The sequence below is a fragment of the Boleophthalmus pectinirostris genome, unplaced genomic scaffold, assembly GCF_026225935.1.
Source record: "Boleophthalmus pectinirostris isolate CB_2022bp ecotype Guang Dong unplaced genomic scaffold, ASM2622593v1 HiC_scaffold_4, whole genome shotgun sequence".
In the NCBI taxonomy this organism is placed as follows: domain Eukaryota; kingdom Metazoa; phylum Chordata; class Actinopteri; order Gobiiformes; family Gobiidae; genus Boleophthalmus; species Boleophthalmus pectinirostris.
Window position 1 is genome coordinate 18,103,936 of NW_026571353.1, and position 25,282 is coordinate 18,129,217.

At 37.1% G+C, this 25,282-nt stretch overlaps 1 protein-coding gene across 2 annotated transcripts; it reads right to left on the minus strand.

The window, feature by feature from the left end:
* Positions 1 to 314: 314 nt before the first annotated feature.
* Positions 315 to 23,733, minus strand: sgsm1a (small G protein signaling modulator 1a). 2 transcript variants are annotated; one of them, XM_055161535.1, is made up of 25 exons: positions 23,680 to 23,733; positions 23,528 to 23,571; positions 17,257 to 17,332; positions 13,946 to 14,108; positions 13,448 to 13,600; positions 13,317 to 13,384; positions 13,019 to 13,164; positions 12,327 to 12,464; positions 11,755 to 11,879; positions 10,803 to 10,870; positions 10,565 to 10,728; positions 10,081 to 10,210; positions 7,410 to 7,539; positions 6,667 to 6,731; positions 6,422 to 6,567; positions 5,845 to 5,973; positions 5,184 to 5,366; positions 4,976 to 5,041; positions 3,609 to 4,442; positions 3,396 to 3,520; positions 2,639 to 2,721; positions 2,425 to 2,534; positions 2,214 to 2,310; positions 1,963 to 2,130; positions 315 to 1,620 (listed from the first exon to the last, which is right to left on the minus strand). In XM_055161535.1, the coding sequence occupies exons 1-25, from the start codon at positions 23,696 to 23,698 to the stop codon at positions 1,532 to 1,534; spliced, it is 3,519 nt and encodes a 1,172-aa protein (XP_055017510.1). In that variant the 5' UTR covers positions 23,699 to 23,733; the 3' UTR covers positions 315 to 1,531. The 2 variants fall into 2 exon arrangements, with proteins under 2 accessions (XP_055017510.1, XP_055017509.1); XM_055161534.1 differs by having other exon boundaries at positions 3,609 to 4,505.
* Between the last annotated feature and the right edge of the window lie 1,549 nt (positions 23,734 to 25,282).

Below are 25,282 nucleotides of genomic sequence, written 5' to 3' on the forward strand. Positions count from 1 at the left end.
CTTAAAAATGTTTTGTTTCTTAAGCACATATCAGCCTCAGGATATATGCAGGTACATGCAAACAAATAATAGGTTAATGTTTTGATAATCTTACAGTACGTTACAGTTATATGTGCCATAGCAAAAGCATGGCCTCTAAAAAGGCTAGGTTAAATAGTTTAGGGTCTAGGCCTTTCTTGAAATAGAGATTGACAAATTTAGTGAATACATATCACATTTGTTTAGGAAAAATAACGTTCATTCCATTTTATTTTTATTGTAAAAACATATACCATTCAATATACTAGAGAATTTGATTGTTTTGGTTCACAATAAATATCTGGCACAAAATAAATACAGTACAAACAAAGCAGCATTTGAAAATGTATGTAGCCTAGTTGAACAAAAAAGGACATTGTTGCAATAATTAAAACACTCTGATATTGGCATATAGGCTTTTAAGCAAACACACAGTATTTAGCTCATAATAACATTGATAAAACACCTCAAGAGGACACATCAAAACCTGTTGTTTTTTAACTTCAGCAACACAGTTGTATAGATTTTTCATGGTCACATAAAACAGTTTTTAATTACTTGAATATAATTCAGTGACAATAAAGAGATTCATGCTGAAAGTGTATTCTCAAGATTAATGAAAAAATATCTCTACTGTAAATACCCAGGCCTCTTTCACATATTTAAATAACATTAAACGAAACTATTTGACACATTTCCACTGTAATATATAAGCTTGAATTCAACTGACAGATGATAGACAATACTTGACACAAGGGAAATAAAAAAAGTGCACAATTTACAATGGTTAAAACTTTAATGATGACTAAATGATGCTTGTTGTTTAAACATTAATTCACATTCAATTCCCTTGAATAGCAGGATAGTTAAAGTACAGAGATAATTTTAATAATAATTTTCTTCTTAATAAAGTATAGGCCACTTAAACATACTATTTGGCAGACAAAGCAAAGACACAGAAAATAGTTGTTAAATCACAGTAAGCTGTAATGAACAGCTGTGTAAAGAAGTATGATTTTACAAGGGACTTGAATTCACTTTGGCTCTGTGTTCTAACACATAATAAAATTATTTGGATATAAAGTTAACATTCAGTATTTGGGTAAGAGAGTTAGATAACTTTTAAAAATTGTTATATTTTAATATATAATAAATATAAACAATTATCTCATGATTTTGTCATAAATATAATCTCTGGTTGAATTCAGCTCTGCATTTTGTCTAGAGAAACTAAAAATATCTAATAGTAGTAAGTGCACTCAGATAGACGTAGACACTTGTGGGAGGTTTTGTTTTCCCCTGAACATACAGTATATGAAGCAGCAAACACACCATTGACCAGGTCTACAGTGGACACAGCCAGGAAGAGAGATAGCAGCAAAAACAGTAAAAGTAGATGCTCTGTGCGGTGTGTGTGTTTGTGGTATGGGCTGCTGTCCTCATATCTTCTATGTATGATGTGTTAATGTGCTGCTACAGTCAGGTAGGAAGTCATATAGGACGAGCATCATAATTACTTGTTCTCAATCAGCATCTGCACTTTGCACACCAGGTCTCGGGCCAAGGTCACGATCTGCTTTATGTTGTGATGCTCAGCCATTTCTGAAAGAGAGAATGCAATTAACTTTCTATAATTACATGTTTGCTTAAGTTAGACAAGGGACAATCAGTGTTCTAAGAACTGGGACAGTAGTGATAGTAGAGTTTAGATTACTGAAAAATGCTTTCAAAGAATTGTATGAGAAAAAGAAAACAATTATTCTTTATTTTGATGTCAAATTTAAATATCACAAACTATCAGGGCAAAAGCTGATAAAGGGCCTGAGTTTGTAGGCCCGTGATTTTATTTTATCTTTTTGTAAACCAATTCCTGTAAACCATCCTTTGCTCATAGACAGATTTTTGCAATACATAGAAATAGATATCTTGTATTAATTTTCTTACCATTAAAGAATTTAATAATGTCAGTGAAATCCATATTATTTTCCAAGATAATGTCTCTATAGATTTCCACCAGTGCCAGAGCAATAAAGAGGACAAAGTGACTGGACGAGACACATTTAGCAGCCCAGATGGTTTCCCAAACTGAGAACACATCGTCGTACACCAGCTCTGAAAGGCAAAACGTACACTTTAAATACTTTTTTTTTTTTTTTTATCTAAAATTTTATTACATAAAAAAGTGCAAATATCACCTCTTTTGAAGTCGAGAAGGAACCAGCGGTAGCAGAAATAGAAGTGGGTGTAGTCTCCATTTTGGTGCATAAGCTCAAACAGCTCAGAATCCAAGATCTAGAATAAAATTTATAACAAAAAAAAAAAAAAAAGTATATATATATATATATATATATATATATATTTTTTTTTTTTGTTATAAACTACACTTTGATTCATGTTTTTTCTCACCTGTATTAGAGAGCGCATATTGGCAAAGTGTGTATCCATAGCTCCTCCATGTGGAAAGTTTTGATTCATTCTTTTCATGAGCTCAGAAAAGCAGCTAAATGCCAATGCCTCTGGAAAAGGAAAAAAATACAGGAAACTTCGACATTGTTTTACCAAGCATAACTGTAAAGATGTCAAAGATTAAAGTAAATGAGATGATTCAACCCTGACTCACCGTCATCCAGAATGACAAGAAGAGGAGCCAGGAGATCACACATGCCCTGCACATAACCGATATCCAGATGCCTCCAAATATAACTGCAGACGCAACCACATACTTTTACATATAAGTTTAGTTTTATATTGTTCTCACATACATGTCCATTCTATTTGGACACTGTTAGTGGTAAGAAATAGTATTATTGCCAATCTACACTGTATGTTACACAATTAACGACAAAATTTACTGGTGCAGTATCTGCCAAATGGTTGTCTCCAAGGAGATGTTATTACTCTGCCTGGAATGTTCCACAGTATGGTAGTGTCTATGGAGACAAGCAGGTGGCACCCTAGATACAGGTTAGTCTATGGATAGACAACCCCCACTCACAGATCAATAAGGGCTTTCCATTTATACCAGTTGTTTACAAAAGCAATGGCCAATAAGCTCTGCCTATATTTTTGGGTCTATATGTAGAGTTAATTAACGTACAACCCTTTTTTAGATCATAAACGTATAAGAAAGCTGTGCAGTCATGCTTTGTGCAGTTATCTCTGCAATGAAGTGTTCAAATTAAGCATTATGTCTATTCTTTAAGCAGCATGTCAGTCAAAACTACATATCAGCCTGTGCTGGAGATTTAAGGTCACTAGCCAATTAATTAAAAAGTGCAAACATCGACCAGTTGATATATATTTGTGTATCTCTATTTTAGATTAAATATTATTTTGCAATAACATAGGTAATACATGTAACACAAACATTTAATCACCTGCACATTATATTTCGCAGTTTATCCAGATTGGCTGGTGTAAAGTACCAATAATTCCTGTCGCAGCGTTGGACATCTTTGTCAATGCGGTGAAGGTTGAGTGTGTACAAATCCAAAAGCTCTTGCTGGAGTACACATGCAAAAGAATAGCGTAAAATGAATGTGTAAATTCTTGTGTAACAATATTTTAAGCTGTTTTAAAAGTATCCATACTGAGAAAGGTCCTCCTGTAGATTCCTCTGAGTTTTGTTCCTTCTTAACTTCTTCTGCTTCATTGTCAAAGTGTGGGCAGATGCTCTCCATTTCAGGCTCATCTGACAATATAGACTCTGTTGCCTCTGGACTGGGATTCCCCTCCCCTACTTGTGGGACCCCTTCATCTGCACTGTGGCCTGTGCCACTCCAGGGCACCAGGCACACTTTGGCTTTGGGTATCTCTTCCATCTCTATGGCGGAAGGTGACTCATCAGACTCTGTGGTGGCCTGATGTTCGTTGTAGGTAGTTTCTGTTTGTGGCATATTTGTGGATAGGACAAGATTCTGCTCTGCTTCTTTCACTGTTTGGTCATTCACTTCTGTTGAGAAAACAGTTTTAGATGTAGTGGTTTCTTCGGAGTTCCCCATCTTATTTTCTACTTCTTGGCAAGATTCAATAACCAGCTCTGACGCCTCTATAATGGCATTAGCAGGCTCTTCTGTCCTCATTTCACCTTCATTACTGTCTTTATTCATAAATTCTCTTTTCTCCTGCATTTCCAATTGAATTGTCTCTCCCTCCTCTTTGCTTTTTCCCTGATTATCTTCTACATCTTGAGGGGGTCTGCCTGGACTTTGCGGAGCTTGGGCATGGGCACTTTCCTCAGTGCTGAGTGAGCCATCAGATAAGCCTGAGGTAACAGAGAAATTGCGCGAGGAGGGGTGTCCTGAATCAGGTGAGCTTGTCCCATTCTGCAGCGCTCCATTGGGCATCTTCTGCTGGGATTGTTTAGGCTCTTCACTTCTGGGTTCGGTCTCAATCTGCTCCACTTCCTCCACAGACTCAAAGACCTGAAAGAACAAGCCAAAGGGAAGCAGGCTACTCCAGGGGAAGGGATGGGAGGACGTAAGAGACTAGGCGAAGGAAGAGTGGAGGGGTGGGGAATATTGGTTCAACATTTTGGGAGATATAAGCAATTGTCAATGGTGAAAATGGCAAATGAGTCACAAGCCCTTTCCACACATGCATATCTAGTAAATCTTATAAGTGCAATAGACAGGAGAGTCCAGTGAGGGTTTATTTTTTTTTTTATCATTCTTGAAATTATGGGCTACAACTAGTTATGAAGCTATAATTTCATAAAATCTGATTCAGTACTCTTTTAGCATGTGTGAGTCATTTTACAGTTTAGGCCTGCCTTAATACTATAATTATAGGCCTTCTTCCTGAAAATACAAGGGTGTTTTGCCATTCCATTCCTTCAAAATTACAATTGTAATGTTACTAATGTTTGGATCTAGATAGTCAGGTTAAATGTTGAAATAGTTATATAATATTAGTACATGTGAAAGGGGCTTGTGTTGAATGTGTTGGAACTGGATACCTGTGTGCTGTTGCTGGAGTCACTCTGCAGACGAGCTAGACTCTGCCTGTCGGAGCTCTGGGAGGACTGCAAACAAGCAAAATACTCAGCACTACTTACATATTTATGACTGTACAAAACAAAATAAACTAATATAATTCAAGCTCCACAGCCCCAGGGACATAATAAAAATGAGCCACCTTATTTACCTTGGATGTGCAATGCTTACCTCATTGCTCACAGTGGAGTCATGATGCACGATCCTCTGGCTGGAGCTGTCCATGCTAGCCCCAGAGGAACATTTGGCTAATGCTACAGCGTGCTGCTCCTTCTCCCTTTGGCGAATGATCTCCTCACAGCTCTGCCACTCACACATGGTCTGCTGGTAGCACAGACGCACCTGCTCATCCACCTATGGTTTTAAGTTCAAACAATATACATTTCAGATCATAACATACCACAGCCATGCAGTGGTTAATTGGGATGAAGAGTAAACGGTCTCTTGTTTATATTGGGGTTGGTTGCATAAATATATTAGAGTGATGTTGCTTTTTGTTGAAATAAATGATCTGGTTAAACATTAGTGGATTTTGTTGTAGGACCATAGACTGTATAAAGAAGTGGACTAAGCGAGTGTGACGTCACCCATAGCGTTCAGTGCCACTCAAATTAAGCTCGCAAAGCTAGCGATTACAGGAGTGAATTTGGAGCCAAGCTCTATATTATGAATAGGAGAAAATAGTGAAATAAAATCACCAAGGTAATGTAATGTGGGTTAATACAAACATTTTAATGGATGGTGATTTGAAATATTGAGCCACACACTTGTTACAAATTGGCTCTAAAAATCTTTCTAGATTCCTGGGGAGCAAAATAAAATGAAGACCAACCTCTTTTCTTTCATCTTCAGTCATCCCAAACTGATAATGACCCAAAAGGAAAGGCCACACCTCTTTACGCAGAGAGGGCTCCACACCACCAAAATACACCAGACGCTGCAGCTCGTTTTCCTCATAGGACTAAAAAAACATATTTAGAAATTATAATTAGTTCTTTTATGCTGTTTCATTTTGCATTTCAAAGAATGATTTTCCTTTATAATAGTTCAGATAAAATCCATGTACACTGTAATTGGTTCGACTGCACAGCCTTGAAAACCACAGAAGATAAGTACTCAAAGAGAATTTGTTTATATAGAAATACGACAGCTATAATAAACAACCCCACCATTTCATTATAACATTACTTTTTTAATTAGTAGAAGGCTCATGGCGGCTTAATACACCGTAATTAACATTCAAATAAAGTACAGATATGGGGATTGACAGAACCATTAGTCATGCTTTATGCACAAAGCAGTGAAACTAATGGGGCGAGCAGAAAATTAATATGGATGAGGGGGCTGGGAGGGCTCGGCCAGAGACCTGCATGGCTATATAACAAAGGGAAGGTAGATTGAGTGCTTACAGTAGAATTCTGTAGAAATGTCTCCCATACTTCTGATGTTAAACCTTTATAAGCATCACAGGGCACACAGGGGTCCACAATAGTGTGATTGACCAGAGCTGAGAGGTGTGTGCGCACAGTGGACAGATGACGGCAATAAGCAAGCCCTAAATGACAACAACAACATCATAAATAACACAAACCCATAAGAACACAAGGGAGATTTAGCAGAGTGCGGGTTATAGTAAAGGATAGTGAATACATACAGCCATAAAATGCTCGGGAAATTATTTGATATTTCATGTTGTCACATAGCAGCTTCAGAGGTGCCCTGAGGTTTAAAACAAACACAAAAATTAATTATTTTAAACAATAATCACATTAAAAAGTTTGACAATAGTTGGAAATATTGATGCATTACTCATTCATATTTCATTACTTATGACAGGACAACAATTACATACAAAAGGTATAGTTCTTCAAAGGCAGCAATGTATTATTACTTGAATCAAGAATCATTGTAAATCTTCTGTTTATTCACACAATATCTTATCTTGTTTGCTGTGCTCATTGCCAAAGCTTACTTCAGTCCTCTATTGAGTTGATATCTACAGTAATCATCATCGCTGATCTAAATGTCACAATTTTTCCAAGTAATTGCTGATTTTTCACAGCTGTGCTTCCACTATCATTCATACGTGTGTGCTTTGGTCACATACATAGACTGTACATCATAACATTTTAGAATCCCAATAGTTTAACACTGAGTTGGAGGACAGGTCCAAATTTTATGGAGGAATTTGCAAACTTCTGCCAAGATTGCAGAACTCTTGACCTGGTTTATGGTTATTAGCTCTGTAATTACTAGTCCTGGCTAGCCACAGGTAACAAACACTAAACAAAATTCAATGTCTTTGCTATCAGATAAAAATATGTGAAATCATAAGATCATCATGAACCATGATGATCATCATCTGGACCAAGAAAACAAGCTATTGAGGGGGCTCACCTCTCATGGTTGCATCCTTTGGGGGTGATCCCCTCAGAGAAACTGCCCTGAGAGCAGGAGGAGCAGGAGGACTTCCTGAGGGAGGGATGCCACATTGTCGCCTCACGGTCTATTAGCTCTGGGGGTGGAGCTACAAAACATTACAGACACACCACTGGTTTTAAACAACAGTAAATATTATGGAGAGCAATATTTATCATTACAGAAGTTAAATGTAATTATATAAAGTTATTGTCCTTGATCTGGCACAGAATCATCACAGAACCATGAATAATGTTTTGCACATGCTTGTTAATAAAGCAATTCACAGAATAAATATGCAGACAGGCACATCTTAAAAAGTGGTAACATAATATAGTGACTACATTTTACAAAACTGGAAGTGCATTAGCATGTAATATGTTTGTTTAGAGTTTTCAATGAACATAAACTGTAAATTATCATCTAAATACTACACAATACACATTAATATAAATGTATCCATATATTTTAAGCGCATCCCCTTTTGTGTCGTACCTGCATTGTGCTTAATTAAACCCAAAGGAAAACATAATAGTCAGCTTAACAAGGGCCTTAGTCGATTCGCAAGCCTTAATCAATCAGTTACATGTCCTTCACTTAAAGGTTACTGTGCTGAAATGCAGAGCATTGAGGGTGATTGGAACTGGCAGCAAGTAGTGGAGTGTGCAAAGACTTAATAGCACGACAGCATCGATAAGTGTCACCAGTGGCAAAGTAAGAGCTGAAATGGTTATTAAGTGCAGCTGATAAGAGAGGATTTGAGGAGGTGAGACATATGGGATTGCAGGTAATACTGAAAAGTGAGGGGCTTTCATAAGAACAGCTGCAGCAACCAGTGTCCCAGTTAGTTTGGGAAAACACTGTCCATTGGGTTGAAAGGACAGGGAAAGATTCACATAGGGCAGCTAGGGTACAGCTACTGAAACAAACAAAGCAAAAATATGATGAAATACCTCTTCTTTCAGTATAGGTGCGAAGTTGTTGACAACAAGTACAAACTAAGTTAAAAGGCTTAATAGAGGCTGACAACTTTGGAGAAAAATTTAAAAAATGTGTCATGTTATAGAGTGGTTGCTGCAAAATGCAAGACAATATGTATGATTTATCCATCCTAGAAAAATCACCTATGGATTTTTTGTTTTATTTTATTTATGTTTATTAAGGACATCACAATCGCATTAGACAAGCCAGATGCATTGCTTTGAGTGTTTTAGCACAAGTGCTAGTTTTCAACACCTGTTCATATAAAAATATAAACTACATGCATAAAAACAGACAATACAAGACCCATACGTTACATACAGATAAAATATATATAGAACATTTTCAATGGATGCATTTTTGATTGGAAACATATAATAATTTTTATTTACATTTTAATCTGTTGTTATTGGTTACCAATTTTAAATCAGCGGGTAAAAGTTTCACAGTCTGGCCCCTTTAGCAGAGAAGAGGACTAACCAAGAGTTGTCCTGTACATAGGAAGAATGCAATTACCACTAGTAGCACCTCTTATATTAGCTCTGTGTGTACATTTTATGGTCCTGGCAAATTCTGAATATAGTGGTGTATTGCAGTTAAGACACTTAAAAAGGAATTTAAGATTATTAAAATTGGCAAAATTTTCAAAGTTAAAAAGTTTATGTTTCTTTAAAATTTCACAGTGGTGCCAGTGTCTGAGCTTTTTGTCAAGGATCTTAAGGGTCAGTTTGTAAAATGAACAGCGAAGTTTCAGTGTGGTTGAGGAGGCCTGCAACCATGAGGTTATACAATAAGATAAATGAGAGAAGATCATTGTGTTCATGAATAGTTTAGAAGTGTGGAGCGCATCTTTATGTATGAAATGAAAAGAATTGAGACTAGTTTTAATCTTCTTTGGTCAGTATTTTGTGTGACTGATAAATTTGAAGAGTTCGTCTAGAATGAGGCCAAGGTATTTAACTTTACCAACTGTTTGAATTTTCTCATTGTGAATAGTCACTTCAAAGTCACAATTTTTATTTGTGTATGCACTGAAAAACAAAGAGAAACTGTTTTTTCCACATTCAAAGTCAAGTGTGACACTCTAAGCCATTTTAAGACCTGCTGAAAGGCATGACTCTTGTGTTCACCTGCCTGAGCAGGTGTTTTTGAAGACACATACAACACAGTGTCATCAGCATACATTTGAACATTAACAGACAGCATTGAGGGAGGTCATTAATATATATGGAAAAAAGCAGGGGGCCAAGGAGGAGAAGTGGCCCCATAGACATAGAGTCTAGATTGCTTTTAGATTGTGTGATAACTCTCTAACTGTGTCAATAAGGAACATTTTTCTCATGTTTTCAGTCAATGTAAATGTAATGTATGAAACAAGCTCCTGAAAAGAGGATTAAACACCTAATCCCCACCAAAAGCCACAGTCCAAACAAACTGTTAAACTGAGCAGTACATGGAGGACTAAAGAGGTGTGTCTGATTCAGCCTCTCATGACATGTGACAATGAGAGAGTTATGTGAGTTACATATATGAGTGACAATGGTAGAGTTAATGTGACTTTGCAGTGGTATAGTTTAAACATAGTTGGAAGCACACCCTCTATAGGAACATTAGAGCATGCTATTAAAACACCATATACACAAAAAAGTGGAGGAGAGACATCACTCACCAAACTCGGACTGACTATTGGGGAACAGGATGCGGAAGACGTAATCAGTGGCTTCATCCTCCTCTTTGTCTGACACTGAGTCTGTAGAGCCCTGAGGAATCCTCTTCTTCAGCTTTGGGAAGACTTTTCCCTGCATAGAACAGGCCAAGTGATGTGCTCTGTGGTTAATAATAGTTCAAGCAAATGTGGGTGGATTTCCTAGTTGTTTATAGAGTTATTTTAAAATTCTGCCCATTGATTTTTAGAGACAGATACTGCAAAGAGCTCAAAGCATTCATCAGCATCACTCCAACCACCCACAGTGTGCTTCTCAAAAATACCTCTTTTATTGATTTATTGATCTTTCAGCCATAAGTAAGTTATGTTAATCGGCTTTTTCTGAGCAATAAATGTTTGTCTTTTTTAAGGTATTTTTAGGATCTTAATTTTGTCTTGGTGCCTTTGATTTTAAAGATGAGACCAATAATGGCCATTCTGTACTGACCTTTCCCCTTTGAGACCAGAGTGGTGGGTCCAGCTGGCCGTGTGGAAGCAGGCCATTTTCCAGACAGGACAGGAACTGGAGCAGATGTCCTCCTCGGGGGAACCGCAAAGGGGGTCTTTGGATTCCGTCCTGACTGACGAGCACCACAGTGCCTCCACTGTCGACTGCATGAACATCAGGTCATTATAATTTTGAATATACAAAGAAAAAACTTAGTTAGATCTGAAACAAAACTTACTTTGTTGGTGACAGTGCAAATATACAATCTCCTCTAGAGGGATTGTCATGGCATAGTCCCAGTAAACACTGAAAACCAAGATAAAATGTCAAATTAAATTGTGTGTATTGTAAGAGAAAAGAGAGCAAGTCCATTAGAAAGTGTGCTCCTTGAGTCAGTCTAAAGCCTGTATAAATGATTTGCTTTACAGATGGCATCCAGCATAGAACCCATGTGAAATTAATATTTCATTTAAGTTAATGCACAGTGGAAGGTAGATCATTCATTGTAGAAATGAGGGAAGGGGTAAAGTAAATTAAAACAAAATAAGAATGTCGGGAACACTATTGGGTATGCAGAAGCAAGTATATTCTTTCTGTCTGCTCTAAGTCTGAAAAAATCATGACGATGGAATCTGAATGGGCATAAAAACTATAAAATAAATTTGCAAATCACTGCTGGGAACATTCAAATGAGTACAATTTCTGGTTTACAATAGACATTAGTACCAGAACAATAATTATATTACCTATGCTGCAGTCATAACCATAATCATAACTGCTGAAGTGTTCAAGCCTAATTTGTTTAACCTTATTCTTTCCTACTGCATTACTAGATGATCAATAAAAACTGAAGGGAAAGTACACAAGAAGGTTCATTTTCTTATTTGTTCTTTTAACATGTGTAGCAAGGCTAATAAACAGCACACCCAGAGTCTTAATGAAATAATCAATTTTTTGGTGAGAGTAACCATGCACACGCGGGAACATAACACAGTTTACTGGTTTGAAAGATGTCTGAGTCAATAAGCCATCTGCTGACGGCTGGTGGGCTGAAAATAACCCTTGTGAGATCCACAGAAGAGGAAGCTCAAAACACACTGCATTATTCAGCAACAGCCCAGAGTAACATCAACAGAGCAGAGAAGAAGCCATATTAGACATTAAATATGGGCATATGAAACAGTCAGAACCTGCGCTCATAGTCCAGGTCTCCAACAGAACCGTTCATCAGCTGATTAGGAGTCCACTTGAGAGTCATCAGGTCTGCAGTCTGGTGCAAGGAAAGGTACCCAGGGATGGCCTCCATGTCATCCCGCTGACATTGTATGGAAAATATACTGAGGTTAAAGTACAGCATTTGTTAAAGCTCATGTTACCAAAATAGTAAGTTATCTTAAATTGTTGTCACTAAGTAACAGAACGTCTATTTATTTTTAAGATTACGTACATCCAAAGCAACATTAATTATTCATGTTTATTTTGGTAAATTAAATATAATTTTAATTAGAAGTTAATATCTGCCAAATAACTGATTTTTGTAATATGACTGTTGTACTATTTTTATGGTTAGGGTTAGGAATTTAATTTAAATCAAAGTAAAAAATGTAGAGAATCTTTTCCAAAATGTAATCAGAATGAGAATTACTTTTATTGATGATTCTGAATACTAAAATTACAATTGGAGAAATAACAAAGTTGGCATTACAAATTCAGTCAGTCTGGTAAGAAATAATATTAATAATGATAATAAGAAGATATTTACCGGTTGCACTAGCACATTGTTTTTGCCAAAAAGAAGGGTGGCCCTGCTGTTTTGATGCAGTGACTCAACATATTCACGAGCTGAAGGCGACGGGGAGGGGCGTTCGTCCATGCTGCTGCTTGAGTGGCGCTTCTGGATCTAGACAAACAAATCAAATCATTGTTCTACATTGTTGCTTGACTGGGGTCCTCATCAGCACAATCACTCACAACACACTGGATTTGAAAAGCTATTATTCACTTATGTCCCTTGTCTCTTCTTCAAACATCAAGTACAAAATGCATTCCTTTCGCTAATAAGGATACTTGGCACATGTTATTGGCTTAGTACAGTATATACTCAAATTATATGATCTCATGATAAAAATGTTGTATGTTTAAAAAAAAAAAATTTAGTTGTTGCTATGGGGGCAAGCAAATACAATAAGATGATTTTTTCCCCCTACTTCTGATTCTTTTACTGGACCTCCATGAAAAAAAATAAAAAAAATCACAGAATCTCTGTGTTTGGGTAATTTCATCTTTGAATGTTGAAAGCCAACAATGCAACCCTCTTGAAATACAAATACGCACTTGATTGAAAATACACTGTGTTCTTCCTGGGCACATTGCATTCCATTAGTGAGAGTAAACTAGTAAAAGTGATAAATAGTATTGTGCATAAAATAATGCTTTTCCCTGTATGATTCTTACACAAAGTGCAGGTCTCTTGGTCGGAGAGTCTTGCCTACAGTGGCCACTGTGGATACGATGTCTTTGAACCAACTCATCAGCAGACGGATCAGTCCAGAAGTGGTCAGCTGTCTTCATTTTGGTGTACTCCAAAGCACATGGTCCAACTAAGCCAAAAAACAGAGTAATAGTATATAATATAACATTTACTGGTTTCTTGCACAAAACAAGTTCAGTGTAAGTTAATTTTCCACAGACTCCTTTCCTCTGTGCCATATGAGGCAGTGTTATATTAAATAATGTAATAGAGAAAAATTACCTAGCAGAGATGCAAGGATAGGCCCATCAACAGGATCCATGAGCAAGGCCTCTTTCTCATAATATTTACTGAAAAACAGCATGGTTACAAAACATTTCATCATTGAAACCATAAAGTCCTTTTTAACACACCTGCAGTTCTCAACCAGGTAGAGAACTATTTTATCCAGGACCTTTTCAAACAAGGCAGTGCGTATCCATAGGTTTTTGACAGTTTGCGGCGCGAGGCTTGGTAGACGCGGGATCTTTCTTAAACTGTCCTGACTTTGTAGACTTTGACTCCGCCTGCAAATCAAAACATATATAATTATTACTGTCTGCTTTCATACTTCATAACATTCTAGAGGACCAAAATATCAGCAGTAGAATTTGCTGCTAAATATGCATGTTTTGGCCTAATTCGTGGTTACTATTTCTGCTGCAAATGCTGCAGCAATTGACTAACGTTTGGCTAATAAAAGGTCTCTTTCTCTTTCTCAACTTGAAAACAACCTCTATTTTCAGTTTAATTTATCAAGGGAAAGTCCTGTGGTCTCATAAATATGAATGAATATCAAATGCTTGCTAACACTTGTGAGTCAGTTGTGATCAAAAGAGTTTTGATGTGTCTTGAGAGAGAGCATGTCTCACTTGGTCTCCAGGATCTGCTCAAGTTCCTGGGCTTTCCGGCACAGTTCTTCTGCAGGTGGAAAGCTCTTCCCTACTTTCATGAAGAGAGCCGCGATCTTGTTGCTGCGCAGAAATCCTGCTGCCCGTCTCTTTAGTCCATGTAAAACACAGGCCTCCACTGCAGCTGTTGAGATAAAAGTCAAGGCAATAACAAATCTAATATGCCCAACAATGCATACTAATTCTGGATTGTTTTTTCATTTAACATGAACAACACTCATTCACAAACAGATAATTATAGTACATTATAGCAATGTTATGAAAATGTTCCGTGCATCCATTATTCACATAATAATAATTCAATTACAATAACAACAGTAGATATTTAGCATATCAGATCACCGATTACATCAAAGGGCTCAATTATTCAATTTAGGGAAACCAATCTATCCTAAATCTGCATGCTTGGTGGCTGGAGTATAATTAAATATATTCATGGTTTTTAGCAACATTTTTCTTATTCAAGTATAATATTTTGTTATAAATGATTAATCGCTACAATGTCAACAGATCTTATTTTCCATCATTCTGAAACCCACAGATGGAGGTAAATTATTCATAAACATCTAGAATTTTCAATCGATACAAGAAAATGTATGTATTTTACAGTGAATCTCTATAATCACTTGACAAAACAGAAAAACAGTAAGGCCTCTTCTCCTTGCTACGTGGCACTAGCTAGCTCTGTGTTGACATTTGCATTGGCTCTGTGGGCTAATCCTGCAGCTCTGTTCACATGGGGTCAGAGGGGAGGCTGCGGTTACCACGGGAAACAGTGTTGATGGAGCTATTGAGAGACGAGCAGTGAAGGAGGGGCCGTGGCCAATCACAGACATCCTGATCTGTCTCTCTCTATGTGCTCATCTGACAATCAGTGTCTGCTGCTGCCATGTTAAAGTTGGTTATCCCTGCTTACCCTTTCAGAGATGCTACTTTTTATTTTTGATTGATATAGGGCAGAACAATTGTAACTTACAGTTATAATTTATGTTTTCCATACATTCTATTTAAAGGGCACATTTTAACATTTAACCTACAAGAAGAGAACTAAATCATATTCAATATGCACTTCTGGACATATACAAAATGACAATATTTCGGGGGGCATTCTATTACTTAATAATTATATATTTGATTATTACAATAATTCAAATCACCTTTTTGATTAAATTTTAATCAGTACCTTTTCTTAAAACTTACACCTAATGATACAACTTAAGGTGTTCAGGAATAAAAGTCCAAGCTATTTTCAATGTCTAAAAACATGACATTAAAATGTAATATATGATTGATTGCATGTGAACGGAATTATAATTTGGCCTCATTTAATAATACTGAAAAGAGCAGAGCCAGCTATCACATTACAATCAGCTTGCAGACCTCAAATGTGATCCTGTGCAATGCAATAATGTTTGGATAATGTTTGGTGTGTGTATCCATGGGTTAGTCTCTTGTGTTTCACATATTTGTTCTACCTCTAAATTTTGAGGCTAAACATCAAAACTAAGACCATCACAAAGGTCTTCAATACCATTCATTCTTTGTTGCCAGATATAGTCAAGTCTCAATCTAAATGTCAAGTGTAAACTAAAACAATAGATTTACCCAGAGGCAAATTAAATCTGTAATTATGCCTTCCAACATACTAAAAGAATACAGTAATATCAGTAGTATGCTATAGTTAATATAAAGTAAAGTTAAGTTAATACAGCTAAGACATACACAAGTGCTGCTAAGCATCTTATATCTGTGGCAACTGAGTGCAGTGAGAGACTCCTGATGCTTCACTCAAACTAAGGCACTTGTCCAGCTCTTAATATTTCAAGTGTGGAATAATGACAAGACTACAGTACAGTTTGGATGTGTGATGCATTTCCTTAATTTGACTTTAATGTTATCAAAAGGTGTACTGTGTACCTTACATTTCTTCATGGAGCTGTTGTTGTTGTTTTGCTTGGCATAAAACAAAGCTATCTCCATGGAGACAAGCAAGTGACACGACTAATTTCAAGTCTTTTTGGAAAAAAGAAACTGAATAAATGGAAGATAGAACATTCCTGGCAAAGCAATGACATCGCCATGTGACAAACAAATGATGGGCCCTCCACCAGATAAACTTTTTAGCACCTTCAAACCTTTATAGAATAGACAAGCACACTAAAATTAATCATTTGCTCCTTAATGATCCCTAGTGGCTGACCCTAGGCTTCCAATTACCCAAATCATCAGATTTATATCTAGGGAATAAATGCTAAATTCTTTGTGTTACAACAAATAAAGTGAATTATAAACCTGTTTTTTTCTGTCCAAAACACTAGCATAATCTGGTAACAATGAGCAGAGAATAACCAGTCACATCCTTAGTAAAGGCAGTGGAGGCTAATTGCTTCCCAGTGTGCACCCATCCTCCGCTTTCATCTCGCAGCATATCACTGCACACAGAGGATGTGCAGTTAGACTAATAGACAGGGTCAGTGCTAGAGTCAGTATAGAGAGCTTGGAGTGTACCCATTGGGCTACATGACAGACAAACCCATTTCAAAGGCCATAATATGTTCCCCACACAGCAAGATCATTACAAACCTAAAAAGGATTACAGCTAGTGTAGTGCAACGATCTCACCGCTTTTAAAATGAGAAAAAAATAAATAAAAATGCTGTGATTCAGGCAGTGCAGAGAAAAATAAATTAGAAGGCATTTGTGTTAAATTAATTAGTGAGTGGGAAGGATGATTCACTCATATTTAATAAGTTTTGGTCACACTTTGCAGTCTGACACTGTTCATCAGACCAGTGCCAGAATAACCTCAGTCTGACAATCAAAGTGAACTTCTTATTCATTACTGTCAAGACAAAATCATAGTAGTTAATATTATCATGTGGTCTTATACTAGATCAGATCTAGATCATATCCAATCATATTCAAATGAGTATCACTGTTTTTGCACATTTTATAGTTTTGACCACTACTCCTATTTAAATGCTATAATAAAATTTCTATAACAACACAATAGCTGACATTTTAATTTTAACAGCACAGACAATAGACAACATGAGCCAATCAGGTTCTAGAATAAATTATTCTGATTTAGTGCAAAAGCTACATACATTCTGGTGTTTAAGTCATCATTTTAACACCAATATATTTATAATCAAAATGTTGAACTGTCTACAAAGATACGCACATGCAGTAACCGCCATCTGATTTTAAGAAGTATGACTTGACTTGGCACATTTGAAGAGCCATGATAAAAAGTGTGTTTGCCAACTCACCACAAAAGGACACAATATGGCTACTATCTTCATGAACAAATTTCCTGGTGACAGCTTCTTCCATAATCTGCTTCACCTGTCAGAGAGAGACGCTGGTGAGTCACTCTTTAATATGCAAACACTACACACACAGGTCAGAGCAATAGAAACAATAAAAGATAATTAGCAGGAAGTGTGTGTGAGTGAAATTATGAGACATATTGAGAGTGGCTCAGATTCAAAAGTGATGGCAACACAAGAGGAACAAGTGTGTGACAAGTGAAGTTGGAGGATGAGTCATCAGCTCTTAGCAACTCTACGGGAAAGTGCAGAACATCACATGGATCTCATCCTTCAACACAGTCTGTGTCAGGAGAAGGCATTTTATAGAATGTGTATATGTAAATTATTTATTTATTCATGAATCATTTGATGCATCTAATTTATATATATATATATATATATATATAGATATGTAGCAGATCTGGGCCTCTATTGCCCGGGTGCTGGATATATGATCACTGGCAGGGCATAGCTGTTTATTGCCTGGGCGACATCTTGCCATTGAGCTGGCTTCTTAGAACTTGCCTCACTCGTTGGGCCTTTCCTTGTTTTCTCTTCGAGGTTGCCATTTGCTAGTGGGCTACCAAGGTACTTGTGCCTCAGTGTCTGCTATTGTTCCCTCTCGGAGTGAGACCCCCTTTGTGTGGACTACATTCCCTCATGATTTACCATGTTGTGGAGAGAGACAGGTTATTGGCCGATAGTAGGAAGGGACTTTGACGGTATCAGGATCAGGATTGTACGCCCTTTGTGGATCTGCTCTGGTGTTATTACCATGCCATTAAGCATACATTTTAGCAAGTTGGGTTGTGACCTGGCTAAGGCTTGGAGCCTTTGTTTGGCAGTTTCCAGTGCTTCAGGTATGGGCATCTGTTTTTCATTGCACCTTTCAGGGCCTCTGAGAGTTGGCTCACTTCTCTCTGTGCTTCCTTGATTTTTGCCTCCATGGTGGGTATTGCTTCTCACAGCTCCCATGGTTGCTCTTATAACTCAACACCTCCAGGATTACTGCTGCTTAAGTGTGTGCTCATTAATGGTTGTGGTAGGTTGCGGCAGGTTGTAGTAGGTTGTGATGGCATATGCTCATTGATGGTTGTGGTAGGGATCGCACATCATGTGGGAGGGATTCACATCTTCTGGGATACTTTCAGATGGTACTTCACTTAGCCGCTGTAACTGTCTGTTCATCTGTTCATTCATGATCTTCATCATCTTATCTTTCAGGTTAGTCACTGGTGAGCATGATACTTATTGGGGCTTTGTACCCAATCTCTCTCCAACAGAGGTGACGCAGACCTTGTTTGGCCGGGCGATGTCTGAGCCAGTATCTCATAACTTTCATTGTCTCTCATCAATGTATGAGGTGGGCAGTAGTGTGAATGACCCACACTGGCTTGCTCATTGTGCCCTCAGTGGGGGGTTCAAACTTCAACTTCGATTTACCAGGTTGATGTATTTATTTATTTATTTATCATGTGTACATTTTCTTTGTACTTTTTACTTTTTACTGGGACATTTGTATAATTTTTTTGGCTTTTTGATAAAATTTAAGCCATAAAAACTTAAATTAATAACTTCTATGACTTCTTACAGATGCAAATTATTTGTTCAAGTGTTTTATTCTGTTATTTATTTATCATGATTATTTAACCACATTGTACATTTAGAACAGTTTCTGCTCTTGGGTTATTGTGTCAGTGGCATAAATTAGTTTCAATATTATTGTTTATCGTCTATATTTTCTTCAGCAGTATATCGCACTTCAAAATTTATTATTGTGACGGGCCTACTATTTGGCTGATTCAAAGAGAATGAGTGAGGATGACTGATCTATGGAGACTGTGCTCTTGCAGCCTGTTTGGGGACTATTAACCTCCGGACACAGATAGCTGTAATATCCTGCTGTCCAAATTAGTCGGTCCACAATGTCCCATTACACTGGCCCAACAAAAACATCCATCTTCACCTGTCGCATTCACAGCTGTTTAGAGTGTACTCAACCTCAGACCTCACAGATTGTATTCTGAAACAAGTACTATTAAATATGCTGATCTGATGTAATTCATTATGCTGTTTTGAACAATGGAGGGTGTGTTCGGTTGTTAGCACGCGCAGTATGAAAACTCAGAAAATAATAGCAAACTAATATGTTTGTGTGTTTGTTAGGGATTAGTGGATTAATGGACTTTTATCAGTCCATCTGACCGCTGTGCTACAGTTAGTGAAAGTTTTTTGTATTGTATTTACTCGACTAAACCAAATAAATAAAACTAAAACATTACATATGAGACCACTCAAGCCCATTTTACTTAACGGTGTACACCACTGAAGTTGTGTGTAAAAACCATTGTCACTAAGAGAGACATGATGAGATGAGTCATCCTTATTGACTGTTAGGAGACTACTGGGCAAGCAGATAGAGCCACCACAACAGTATAACAGCACACATCGGAGCACTTGTCCCTGGCAGCTTAGATGGGGAATACTGCAGTGAGAAAGACCTGTTATTTTAAACCAACATGAACATTTTTCTCTTGATGAGAAAAAACTATTATGGCTGGCAATACAAAAGGACCTTTTTGTGTTGACAGCCTGTTTGTGACTCTAGTTCAGTTCACAGAGAGGATGTGGCTCATTTAGTTCATTTGTCACCTGTCACTGTATTGACTTGGTGGCTGCTAGCGTCAAACATAAAGGAAAAACACAGACAATTTATGCAAAAGAAATCCACAAATCTGCTACATTATAATATTTTAGGTGCTTCTGTTAAGCTGCTTCTGAGGGATATTCTACTCATTATGCAGAGTTGAGGGTCCAGACAGGAATCTCTGATTTATCATGAGAACACAAAGCTACTTGTTTATGCGAAGGTGCTGAGAATAGTCTGCTCACTGAGTACTGATTGCACCTCAGCTGTTGAAACAGGGTAAAACCTAAGCTGACTCATCTCTCACAGCTGGGAAAGAAACACAATGAATGAACAGAATTGAAAATAGTTGGAAGTATTAATTCACAAATTAATAGGGATGTGATATACTGAGCAAATGTATTGTATAGCAAATATCACATTATAAAACGTCAATGTATTGCAATAATGCTAGGCATAATAGCTAGTCTATTGATCTATTTATTTAATTAATTCATACAGAATTCTTGCTTAGTTTAATTGTTATGGTTAGGGTATTAACTAAGTAGTTACTAATCCTGAATCATTCCTACTAATCTATTTGTTTATTGTGAATCAACTTTCATCATGCTCATTATTGTATAGTTATTTTAGTGTTTGTCAATGTTGTTTGGTGTTTGTTACTTGAAAAAAAAAGACAAAATATAAAATTTAAATTATTTTGTACTAATTAATTGCAAAATTTATACATTAAGTCATGCTTTAGTTTTGAGAGCTCCAGTTTTCTTTTGGTACTGATTTAGTTTAGTTCATTTTTATACTTCAGACTTTTTATTTAGTCCCAATTTAACCTCAGATTGGGTTTGGTAAATTCTATGGTTGATTTTACCTTTGACCCACAAGAATATTATTTATGTGCTTTTGAACACACCGATATTGTCATTTTTTAATATAACTTCAATATTATCAGTATACAACAGTGATTTACTATCACAGCATGTGTCTAATGTGTCTGGTCAATACGGCATATACATTTAATCAGTTCTGTTCAGCCCCTGAGCATCTTGTGTGAGAATATGCAAAAAGTCTCATATTATCATTAATGACTGCCGTTTCTCACCCAAATGATAAGGACTACAGATCCATCCTCTAAGGAATTTTTATAGTCAAGTGTCTCGGCTCAGACAACCTGTGCGTTTCTATGGAGACCGCATGTGTCACACGCTGTATCACTTCCACCTAAGAAGACACGTCAACAACATTTACTCATGGACACAATAAGGAGAGTATGGTCACATTTAACAATGCATTATGAGCTGAATACAATAATGAAGGCATCATAAATGATACTGTGTTTTGTGTTTTATACCTGAGTTAACATATATAACATAGATTCCCATGAATGTCTCAAGGCACAAAGCATGATTAATGTTCTCAATCAAACCACTATAGCCTAAAGGAACTATCCACAGTAATATGGGATCTTGTGAGTCGTCCAGTTAACTTCCAGAACAGCAGAAAAAGAGGCATCCAGGCAGAGGTGGGCAGATTATCAAAATATCAATAATATTGCGCATGTTGTTTTGAAGATGCCATGTGATTTTTTAGTAAATAAAAAGATAATGAAACCAAAATGCTGCAAACAGAGTTGATTAAAAATAAAGGTATAAATTATATAATCTTAGTAATTTCATATTTAAATTATATTTTATGTTTATGATATTTTCATAGCTTTATTTGGTTATTCTGAATCCTCTCTATTTATCCAGGCTCAGTCAAAGTCACTTTTCTCTGCTCTATCTGCATTAAACACTGAAACATCAATGTTAGGGGCATAAGTACAATATTATGTATGTTCTCAGAGATAGATGTTATAGCTATTGATTTTCTTGTCTGTACATGTGAGTATTTTATTAATTTATATAGAATATTCCTGAAAAGCATTGGGACCAGTGAAGATACTTATTTTTCCTGCTCTCAAATGCAACTACCGGTAAGTCAGATTTATATAGGCTATATATCTTCTATTATATTTGAAAAACTGGTTTAGGCTGGTTATATCTTTTGATTTTGATTTGAAGCAATTACTAACTGGTACATATAAATATGTCTTTTCCATTTCCATCATGTAAATATTTATCAAATCCTGAACCTTAACAATAATCACCTGGAAGCATTCGTATTGGTCTCCTACAAGCACACTCTGTAATAACTAATAGCTAATATCAGACCATCAGACCATGAAAAAACTCAATATGTTACATAGCATGAAACCTAATCCTGAAGATATAGCCATTTTATAAGAAACACTAAATGAGCAGCAGAGATGTCAGATAGCTCTATGAAATTGCCTTTTTTTTCCTTTTCTTTGGTTTAATGAACAAACACAGGTGTTCATGCATTTGCATTCACCATTCATGAAAAAGGCACATTTATAAATGAATGAGCTAGACATGGACAGATAGAGTCCAAGGATGAGACCTAATTCAAAGCTATTTTGTGCCAGAAGGTAATTGTGGTTCCAGACGTCCTGTGCTTTCTGGATAATGGCCCGTGTTCAGGTGAGAAGACCATGGCACCAAACCAGCTGGGCAAGCCAAGCGTGAGAAAACACCGGCTAGAGGCACCATATGGTGCATCCCACACACTCATCATAGCACAAATCTGAGGAAAATGACACTTGATTGATTTTAGATTTCTCTTTACAAAACATAGAGACATCCACTAGTGTGTAGATTAACTTAATCTGCACAACATGTAATTATGTCCAAACATATCTTCATGGCATATTTTGTCATATTGTTCTGTACTCTGAAGGTACAAAATATAAGATGAAATCATTGGGTTGATTTGGCCATGCTTTGGCAAAAAGGCGCAAGGGTAATAGGGAGTCCCCAAACCCTGTTAGAGGAGGCGGGGCCAGTATTGGGAAGGGTCTGGTCTCCACTGATAAGAGGTCTCAAGGGAAAACAAATCACAGCCCAGACTCTATGCTGTTCTCTTTTTACAAGATGAAGTGATCATATCTGTGTACACAAAGAACTAGAAGAAGTGTAGGAACAGCTGACCAGATTGTAATACCATAAGCTAAATATAGGCCTAGACTTTGATAACATAGCTTAAAATTATTTTCCAGTCTGTTCCTAATACCCTACCTTTTTCAGATTTTGCTTCATAATCCATTATAAGGCAGGCACACCTCTATGACACTACAAAAGGTCTGGTTAAATGTGGAGAGAAAAAAAAAGGGGGAAAAACAGGTCGCAAAAATAAATTGGAAAATGCAACATCACACAGCGCGCACAAAGGCTTTGCGTATGACACAATACGTGAGTGGATAAGCATGACCAGTTGGGTGACCAGTTTAGGCTAAGCAACACTACAAACAATATGTACAATACACTTAATCGTAGATACCAGGATAATAGTTTAAAATCAATGGCATTTAAGACATTGAAACAAACATAGCTCTGGATAGAACATTAAAATGGTGATAAGTTTCAATGGATTGTGGCTAGCCTACATGTGGGCTGAGCTCTAGTGCTTAATAACACAAAGTGTTTGTTTTTCCATCTCGATAACTGCTGAAGTGAAAACACCCACCTCCTTCTTGACGGTGCGCACCAGCCGCTGACGAGTCTCCGCTTCTGAAACACGCACAAACATCACTGTTACACACGGTGCATTCAAACAAACGCATTTAACAGTTACGGGAATCTAGATGTGCTATTCTTTTCTATATTTTTTGCTCCCACCTGCCATGGTGGTTGCCATGGATGTCGTCCCTTATCTTCGGCGGCACTGCTCCCATCCGCTGAGTCCGGCTCGTGCGCTCAAGCTCAGACTCCACCTCCAAGCCACACACTCCCCTTAAAGACAGACACCTCCTCTGCATTAGGCTACGTGTATGATCTACCCGTAAACGTCTACCCTATGGAGGCAATTTAAACTCAGCTATTGTACACTAGCTTTTGGCACATTCATTGTTTGAGTTGAGACCATTTAATTTCCACGGCATGGGTTAAGCAGCAAAAAAATAAATTAAAAAATAAAATAAAACCACTTGGACTATAAAATACTTTTATGAACATACTTTTAAAATAGGTTACTATGAGAATCTGAAAAAAATCATTATCTACTTTGTGCTTTGTGCTGGGCTATCGAATTTAGGTTACTACGTGAGCGTCTTTTTTATGCCACCTTATGGCGGATCTGGGCAATGAAGTTTCTGTTCCTAAATCAAGGACACAAGATCGTCTTCTATGATAATTGTCTTTTAGGGTACTTACATACATCTTGATGTGTATATGTTGTCACTCCACTAGATCAAAACGTTTAGATGTTTTTTAACTATTCACAATATGATATGAGTCAAATGAGGAAAATACGAGAGACAACTGACTTAATTTAATCCTGAAACATCTGTAACTACAAGGTTTGTCCAGAAGATGGCAATGCAAGTAAATAACCTAATACCAGGGCCTTGGCTCCTTGCTAACTCAGATGAAAAGGAAGTTGTTGGGATGTTTGTTGGAATGCTGCTCCAGATGCCCACAAGACTTTTACCACTTGAAGGCGAGAGCTGTCAGGTAAATTTGGTGGTGAAAGGAATAGAACCAACCAATATGACAGACTGAAGTCATCTCCACTGGTCTCTGTAACACAATCAAAGTTCCTCAGGACTAACACAGAAGACATCTCAGTGTTTTTAGTCAAAAAGAATGTATAACTTTAACAGATTAGGTTAGGCCTATATTTATTTTACTTTTTTATTTTAAATTTTCAATCCAGTGGTCTCTACATCCATATTGATTCTACAAGACCATGACAAAATTTATACTTGACGTACATTAGAAAATATCTCAAGCAGATGAGATGAAGATAAAATAGAGAGAAATCTGCATGAATATGCAAGAAAAAAAACATCTGATGACAATCTAGCCACTACAGTGATGTTTATCACACCCATGAAGACCTTTGTGTGTTAGGAATTATACAGATTAGTAAAACTGGGCCTGACACTGAGTTTGGTCTGTGTGCTGTGTCATAAGCATGTACTTGTTCTCACTGGAGTGAGGCCCACAGGTCTTTATGTGATTGGAGTCGACAGGCTCCACACTGTGATTGAAGCTGCTGTCAGTCTGATGTGCTTCTGCCCATGTGTGCCAATGAACACTGACAGGGTTGTATGTTAGAAAAAGCTGGAGCCATGATTTGTTGTTATGTTTGTTTTGGCCCTCAGGGACCCCACTCACCTTGGCTGAGCAATCAGACTTTCTAACCGTTTACTTGTTTTGGGCAACAGCAACAAGATGAAACTGATGTAACTGGCACTCTAAATGGGACCTCTACTATTGA

Excerpts from the sequence above, each read along its gene's own strand:
- sgsm1a (XM_055161534.1), bottom strand. Across the intron at positions 6,568-6,666 it reads TTCCCGAGCATTTTATGGCT|GGCTTGCTTATTGCCGTCAT; the intron begins GTATGTATTCAC and ends GTTGTCATTTAG. Across the intron at positions 5,367-5,844 it reads CTGAAGATGAAAGAAAAGAG|GTGGATGAGCAGGTGCGTCT; the intron begins GTTGGTCTTCAT and ends TTAAAACCATAG.